General features: G+C 54.8%; 2 protein-coding genes across 5 annotated transcripts; one reads left to right on the top strand and one right to left on the bottom strand.

Moving 5' to 3' along the window:
* Positions 1-62: 62 nt before the first annotated feature.
* On the top strand, positions 63-1,863 carry PET100 (PET100 cytochrome c oxidase chaperone). Of its 2 annotated transcripts, none has more exons than XM_020916287.2 (4): positions 63-172; positions 858-944; positions 1,078-1,110; positions 1,719-1,863. In XM_020916287.2, the coding sequence occupies exons 1-4, from the start codon at positions 146-148 to the stop codon at positions 1,800-1,802; spliced, it is 231 nt and encodes a 76-aa protein (XP_020771946.1). In that variant the 5' UTR covers positions 63-145; the 3' UTR covers positions 1,803-1,863. The 2 variants fall into 2 exon arrangements, with proteins under 2 accessions (XP_020771946.1, XP_070320889.1); XM_070464788.1 differs by having other exon boundaries at positions 131-220.
* PCP2 (Purkinje cell protein 2) lies at positions 1,855-3,533 on the bottom strand. 3 transcript variants are annotated; one of them, XM_070464786.1, is made up of 4 exons: positions 3,310-3,533; positions 3,075-3,195; positions 2,704-2,828; positions 1,855-2,047 (listed from the first exon to the last, which is right to left on the bottom strand). In XM_070464786.1, the coding sequence occupies exons 1-4, from the start codon at positions 3,310-3,312 to the stop codon at positions 1,928-1,930; spliced, it is 369 nt and encodes a 122-aa protein (XP_070320887.1). In that variant the 5' UTR covers positions 3,313-3,533; the 3' UTR covers positions 1,855-1,927. The 3 variants fall into 3 exon arrangements, with proteins under 3 accessions (XP_070320887.1, XP_020771944.1, XP_020771945.1); XM_020916285.2 differs by having other exon boundaries at positions 3,063-3,195; positions 3,310-3,471; XM_020916286.2 differs by having other exon boundaries at positions 3,081-3,195; positions 3,310-3,458.
* Between the last annotated feature and the right edge of the window lie 4,557 nt (positions 3,534-8,090).

Below are 8,090 nucleotides of genomic sequence, written 5' to 3' on the forward strand. Positions count from 1 at the left end.
GGCGAGCGCTCTAAGATGACGTCATGACGAAAGCTACTCGGACCAATCAGCTTTAGCAGTGCAGCCCGCGGACTCCCAATGACCTACTGTCTTGTTGGACGGTTTGCTTTGGGCGGAAGCGGCTGTGAAGCCTAAGAGGAGAAACATGGGGGTGAAGCTTGAGGTGTTTCGGGTCAGTGAGCAACCGAGCAGTCGGAAGGCTGGGCGCGGGGTTCTTCCTGTATGAGGAGAAGGCTCTGAAAAGGGGGGCCTCCAAGAGAGGGGCTCTGGGACGAAAGCCCCAGAGATTTGAAAGGGACCTTTACAGTTGGAGACGCAGAGGAGGGGGCGCTGGGTTGGGGACTCTGGGAGGGGAGGTGTGAGGAAAGCCCTCTGAGAGATGTGACCTGGGGAGGAGGCTCTAAGAGGGAAGATTAAAGGCTCTGGTGGAGCTCTCGGGTTTACAGTGGGTGTGCGTCTTTCTCCTACACCGACTCCTAGACTCTGAAGAATGAGTTCTGGGTCAGAGTGCTCTGGAATCTAGCTGGGGGTGGTTTGAGGTCTCAGAGAGATGCCTTTATTGTAGTAGAGTTCTTCTGCTCCTGGGGCCAATATGTCTGTGTTTCTTTGAGAAAGCGTCTTCCAGACTCGGAGGGTGCTTTCGGGGTGGGGGTGGGGGGTGGCTCTTGGGTTCTGGGGACTAGACTTAGGTATGACTTCTGTATCCTTGATGGGAGTTTTGAGGCTCTGGAGAGCCCTGAGGAAAAACCTCGTCTCGGCCAGAGGATGGTCTTCCAGACTCTGAGCAGCCTCTGTACAGTAGGGGTGGAGGCGGGGATGGTCATTCCTGACTACTCATCCGTCCCCTTCCCTTCCAGATGACCATCTACCTCACCTTCCCTGTGGCTATGTTCTGGATTGCCAATCAGGCCGAGTGGTTTGAGGACTATGTCATACAGCGCAAGGTGGGCACCAGTTCATTCCAGGGGGTGGGGAAGGGTATGAGGGACCAGGGTCAGCCTCCCCTGAGCCGACCCTGCCCTGGATGCGGGGCTCTAGAGGCTTCTGGCTTGTGACTCTGTGACTTTGTCCCTACAGAGGGAGCTGTGGCCCCCTGAGAAGGAGGACCAGGTAAGCCATGTAATTTTTCTCCCACCGGAGGGGGGCGGGGCCTGGATTCCTGTGGCCACGATGAGATCCTCAGTCGTGGGCAGGGAACCTAGAGTGGAGGGACATATGATTTCCTTAACTGCCCTCTCCCTGAAAGTGAAAGTGAAAGTCGCTCAGTCACGTCTGACTCTTTGCGACCCCATGGACTAGTCCATGGAATTCTCTGGGCCAGAATACTGGAGTGGGTAGCCTTTCTCTTCTCCAGGGCATTTTCCCAACCCAAGGATTGAACCCAGGTCTCTCACATTGCAGACAGATTCTTTACCAGCTGAGCCACAAGGGAAGCCCAAGAATACTGGAGTGGGTAGCCTATCCCTTCTCCAGCATATCTTCCTGACCCAGGAATTGAACTGGGGTATCCTTCTTTGCAGATGGATTCTTTACCAATTGAGCTGTCAGGGAACCCTCTGAAGGTTGAGGCTAATCTGGGGTTGTAATTGACATAGGCTTCATTGTAGACAGTGAGCTCTGAAGCCACGATCTGGGGGCTTAAGGGGAGGAGGGCTGGGAACAAGATCAAGGCCCTGAGGTGCATTTGCCTCTCTTTCCTTCCCATCTCACCTCCCCAGCGCCGAGAGCTAGAAGAATTCAAAGAGAGGATACGGAAGCAGCGGGAGGAGAGACTCCTTCGTGCTGCCCAGCAGAGCCCCTGAGGCCTCCACGAGCCGGAATTCCAGCCCTCCCCACAGAATAACACACACACGGTTCTTTGTTGCTCATGGAAGTGCTTTATTTTCAGCTCTCGGGGGCCATGGGGGGCCCAGGACGCCTTAGGCCCTCAGGGGGCTTGTGTCTGGGGCTGGGGGCTGCTGTTCCGACGGAAGCTGAGAGCAGCTGGGTCCTGAGGGCTGAGCAGGGGTTGGGGACTGAGGGTCCCAGCTCGTTTCTGCACTCCGTCCTGTTGATACACAGGGGTCAACCAGAGAGAGGGGCGAGGGTAGTGCCAGCCAGAAGGGACACAGACACTGGAGGGAGGCGGCAGATGGCAACTGAGTCACACCTCCCCCTCCCCTTACCTGCTCCCACCATCCCTGAGCCTCTGTGCTTCTCGGTTACTCAATATTAAGGGTGGTATTTTGGGGCTGGTGGGTCTTGGGGGCCTCACTGGGGTCCTGATCAGAAGCCAAGCTGTGGGCAAGTATATGTGATGTGGACCCGTGGGGGTCTGGATGCGTCCTCTGCACAAGCTCACCTGTCCTCTACCCTCGGGGTGCCTTCCCAGGGAGGGGTCTATTCTCCGTCACCTCTTCACAGCTCTCAGACACCCGGGCTCAGGAGCCTTGAGTTCCCGCCATGTCTCTGACTTGAACATGCCCCAGACATGACCTTGATCCCTTTTCAGCCCTGTCTGGGCCTCTGCCCTCCCTCCGAACTGGGGTATTGGATCCACCGGGGTGTTGTGACTGGCGGGGACTCAGGATGAGTGCTCCTACCAGATGATGGACGGACAGAGGTGGGGGTGGGGCCCCTTGCACTCCTGGCTGGGGGTGGAAGGCAGGGTTAAAGGCCTCAGCCTGGTTGGTCTCTCCTCAGCCCAGGAAGATCATCACCTACCTTGGGGCCTAAAGGCTGGAAGCCAGGCAGGGCGCTGACCGTCACTCGCTGGTCATCCATGCGGCGGCCCTGGGTATTGGCCAGCATGTCCATGAGGCTGTCCATCTCGGGTGCAGGGCCGCTCTCTGCGTGGAGCCGAGGCCATGGGGAGCTCAGGCAGCCCAGCTGGAGCCCCCCAGCCCACCCTGCCACCCCCCACTCACATCCTCCAAGAAGCATGCTGGTATCTGCCCCCAACCCATGGGCATCTCTGTCCCTAGTCACCGCCTCACTTTCTCAGACTCTTGCCCACAGGTCCCCCAGGTGGCCACTTGCCCCATTCATGCCCGGCCACCCACATCACAGCCACTTCTGCACACCCTGCTGCCCACTCTCACGGCTGTCAGAGGCTGGGCTTGGCCCCGCCTGCAGCGAGCAGCGCTGCTCCTCCATCCGGCCGCTCTGCACGTGGCTCAGCAGGTTGAAGAAGCCCTCCTGGTCTGGGGAGCCAGCCTGGGGAACAGACATGCTCAGTCCAGCCGGCCCTCAGCCAGGAGACCCCTCAACCCAGCCAGCCAGCTTCCACCTGGCTCCCGGGCCAGCCCTGAGCTTCTCCGTGGCTCTCACCATGGTCCCCGCCGATGTGCTGCTTTGCAGAGCTGCTCCAAATGAGACATGAGTCTCCTTCTCAATCTCGCCCTGGCCCCTGCCCCAGGGGACCCCACCAGCAGTGCCACGTGACTACAGCGCTACCCCGAGAGAGAGGGCTGACGTCCTACATAGGGGTCTGACTGCGGGGCAGCCTGAGAGACACTAACCAGGGGACCTTCCCAGGGGCCGCTCCCTTATCCCAGCCCCCTCCCCCCATGGGGTCATCACTGAGAGCCCTGACCTCGCTGGGGGCTGGATTAGGCACTCAGAACCTCAAGTGCCCTCCTATACCTTCTTAGGTGGCAACTGGGTCAGGGGTCCCAGAAGACTCCTTGCTAATTAGGTGCCCTACAAACGAATTAGTCTTGTCATTCACGGGCCCTTGAGTGGGGGGTGGGGTGGGTGGGGCCTGCTCACCTTGCCACAGGCTGAGCCCACATCCTCCTCTTCCTGGTTCATCGTTGTCCCTGCTCCCCTCCCCTGGATCCCGTCCACCTCTCCGCTGGCCTCTGCCCCGGCCCCAGGCCAGAGAAGGCTTTTTAAGAGACTGGGATACGGGGGCGGGGGGGGGGGGGGCAGGGTGTGTGTAGTGGATACCCAGCCCCAAATCCCTAGCTCATGCCCCATCTGCTCCCACCCAAGCTTAAGCCCCATAAAGATGATCCAGATAATTGTTTTTGCAGCGTGAGGCTGGGGTTGCTGTGGGGGCAGGAGGCAGGGTGACCTGGGTTTAGGACCTGCTGGGCCTCATGGACTCTGAGGTGGGGTGCAGGGTCCCCACAGTGGAGAACTTGAGCTGACTGGACCCCCTTGGGAAAGGACTGGACCATGGGACAGCTCAGATGAGATCTGCATCCACCTTGCCCACCATATTTGCTGGAAAGGCAGTTGCATCCACAGGTGGTGGGAGGAGAGGAAGCTCAAGGACACCTGAGCCACCACCAGCTAGCCTGGCTCCACCTCTGTCTCCTGGCCACCCCTTCTCCTACTGTCCCCAGGCCTGGTTGTCCCCACCCCCATTCCCCCCAAAAAAACAGGAAGTTGTGAAAGCACCTGTCTCCCCATCACCAATGCCAAGTGGACCTGTCTCCTCCCATTTGACCCCCCTCCCCCAGTCCCGATTAGGGATGAGAGGCTAGAGTCCTGGCGAGGGAGGCAAGAAGGAAACCCCACCCCCTCCCCTGAGCAGCTGTGGCTCCTCATCAGTGCCCCGAGAGAGGGTGCTGTTGGGAGGACCCCATGTGCACCCCACCCCCTCCCCAGGATGCCTTTCTGGAAACCAGTTAAAGCTTATTCTCATTATAAAGGGGCTGCACCATGACCATCTCTGCCCGATTGTAAAGCTTGGTCCTCCTCCCCAGACAGCCCACTGCCCTCTGGAGCCCCTGTCCACATCCTCTCCGTGGCCCCATGACCCCAAATGCCAACGTGATGTCCTGCTCCTCCCCAGACATATTAGTTCCCCAGGTTGCCTTAACGAAGTGTGCCAAATGAGGTAGCTTAGAGCAGCAGACATTTATCGTCATACAGTTCCGGAGGCCAGAAGTCCAAAATCCAGGTGTTGGCAGGGCCATGCAGAGGAGAGAATCTTCCCTTGCATCTCCCTGGGTTCGAGTGGCTGCCGGCAGTCCTTAGCCTCCTGTGGCTTGTCGCTGCAGGACTTCAGTCTCTGCCGTTGTCATCACAGACGTCCCCCTCATGTACTTGTTTCAACACGGCTGTCCTAAGACATGGACACTAGTCACAGTGCTTTGGGGACTCACCCTACCGCAGCACAACCTCATCGTTTACTAACCGCACCTGCAAAAACCATATATCCAAAACAGGGCACATTCTAAGGTGCTGGGAGTAAGGACTGTAACATACTTTTTTTCCTTCAAGGGGGTGGTTAGCACACCCTTGAGCCCATAGCATCGGAAGACCTGATTATCCTCACCTGTAGAGTGAGGCTAGACCCTACAGAGTCTCGCCACCAGGGGACAGACTGAGACGCTAGAGGTGGTCCCAGCTTCCTCTGGGTTTTCCAGTTCCACCCCTCCCTGCCCCCCGCCCCCCCCCCCCACCATTGCCCCTATAATCCATCCTTCCTCTCAGGAACCACAGGGGTCCCCTCCTTCCCCCACTCAGAACCCTCCCTTGGCCCCCATTGTCCTCAGGAGAAAACCTGAACACCATGGGATCATGGAGATGTTCTAAACTTGACTGGTGATGCTGGTCAGAATGGCCATCATTTAAAAATCTTATAAATGTTGGAGAGGATGTGGAGGAAAGGGAACCATCCTACACTGTGGGTGGGTATATAAGATAGTGCAGTCACTATGGAGAGCAGTATTGGAGGTTCCTCAAAAAACTAAAAATAGAGCTACCATATGATCCAGCAATCCCACTTTTAGGCATAGATCTGGAAAACTGTAATTTGTAAAGATACGTGCACCCCAGTGTTCACTGCAGCACTGTTCACAATAGCTAAAACACAGAAACAACAGATGAATGGATAACAGATGGAGAATCAACAGATGGATGTGTACATATACACAATGGAATATTATTCAACCATTAAAAAGAATGAAATAATGCCATTTGCAGCAACATGGACCTAGAGGTTATTATACTAGGTGAAGTAAGTTAGAAAGAGAGATACCATCTGATTTCACTCATGTATGGAATCTAAAATATGACACAAATTATTTACATAACAGAAACAGACTAGCAGACATAGAAAGGAGACTTGTGGTTGTCAAATGCAAGGAGGTGTGGAGGAGGGATGGATTAAGAGTTTGGGGTTAGCAAATGCAAACTTTTATATAGAGTATAGCACAAAATCGTATTTAATATCCTGTGATAAACCATAATGGAAAATAATATGAAAAAGAATGTGCATGTATATCTGAATCATTTGCTGTAAAGTAGAAATTGACCTTGTAAACCAACTATACTTCAGTAAATAACTTTAAATTGACAGGTAACGGATACACAACCATGAATATGGCAAAAGCAATTGATTGTCCCCTCTCTGTGGTTAAATTGTATGTGAATTATATTGTAATAAAGCTAAGAAACAAAGAGGAAAAAAATGATGGTAGAGAGGGGGAGAGAGAGAAGATGAGAGAGAGAAACGAAAAAAGAAAAACCCAAGCTCCTTTGTAGAGAGGCCAGCCCTCCTGGTTTGTCCAGGACTGTCCCAGTTTTATCACTGAAAGCCCTGGGTCCTGAAAACCTCTCAATCCCATGTAAATTGGGCTGGTTAGTCCTGCAATGTCCCACTGGGGTCTGGTCTCTGTGGCCCCTCCAACCTCAGCTTCTGTCGGGGAGAGGGGCATCACCACTCTCATCTCACTCCAGCCACTCCTCCAATCTCATCCCCTGCTTCTCTATGCACGGCTGCTCCCTAGTATCATTCAGGGTTAAAAGATCACCTCCTCAGGATACCCCTCTGGCATCACCCCCAATAGAGTGCCCCACCCCACCCCTAAATTTGCTATCGAGTCACTTTATTTCCTTAAGGCATAACTGATCATTCTCTCCCCTCCTCCTCCATTCAACTTTAAGTGTGCCTGGCAGGCTTTCTGGTCTTATTCATTATAGTCAGTCCCATGCCCATCCTGTGAAAGTGGCAGAGGGCCTGGCACCTGGATAAACTCTTAAAAGAAAAACACGGCCAAATAAAAGCACGCATTCAGGACTGAGCCAGCTCAGGAGTCTGCATCCACACATGAGTGTCACACCTTAAATCCTCATCAAAAGGAGGTGATGCTGGACTGTGCCTGGCTGTGTGACAAAGTGTCAGCCCTTTGCTGGCACACAGCCGGGAAAGGCCCTGAAATTTCAAGTCGAGTGTAAAATTGAGAGTGTGTGTGTGTATGTGTGCAAGCAGTTGAACATGCCAGTGAATTCAAGTGTGCATCAGCAAGGCTGTGACTAGCATACCTCCTGGGACTGACTTGTGCTTCAGACTGCAATAGGCCTATTCATCACCGGCCTTGGACAAGGGTCAGTCCAAGCTGCGGTTTCATTGTCCAACCTGCACTGCCCATCAGGGCCTCTGCAGCGTCGACTAAGAACCTGTGTGTGCGTCTCAGTTGCTCAGTCATGTCAGACTCTTCGTGATCCCATGGACTGTAGCCCGCCAGACTCCTCTGTCCATGGAATTCTCCAGGCAAGAATGCTGGAGTGGGTTTGCTATTTCCTTCTTCAGGAGATCTTCCCGACCCAGGAATCGAACCCCTGCATTGCAGGCAGATTCTTTATCATCTGAGCCAACAGAGAAGCCCCAACTGAGAACTTAGCACCCAATAATTGCTGGCTTAGCTCCAACCTTCCCCCCAGGTCTCGTTATCAAGTGTTGCCCAAGCCCATTGCTGCTACTAAACTCGGGAACAGAAGGTAAGTGGATCACCGGTTTGCGGTCCCGTAGCTCCAGGTAGGCACACACAGTATCCTTCAGACACAAGGAAGAAATTTCTGCCAGGGTGGAACTATGCCTGGGGAAGATAAAGGGGTTAATATTGCCTTGCGATCCCACTTTCTCTCTGCACACAAGCTAGGAAAGTGTGTCTGAGCTCACGCCTATGAACGTGTCGTCGGGGCGTGCTCCTCCAGCGACTTTGAAGGTGTCTGCAGTGTCTGCAGGGACGCTTTCGCCTGTCATTTCAGCAGGGAACGCAACTTCTCCGAGAACCGGTGGAGGGGCGGGGCCAGGTGGGCAGGGGGCGTGCCCCGGCCCTGCGGGGCGGGGTCCACGTGGATGACGTGAGGGC

The sequence above is a fragment of the Odocoileus virginianus genome, chromosome 3, assembly GCF_023699985.2.
Source record: "Odocoileus virginianus isolate 20LAN1187 ecotype Illinois chromosome 3, Ovbor_1.2, whole genome shotgun sequence".
Lineage (NCBI taxonomy): Eukaryota > Metazoa > Chordata > Mammalia > Artiodactyla > Cervidae > Odocoileus > Odocoileus virginianus.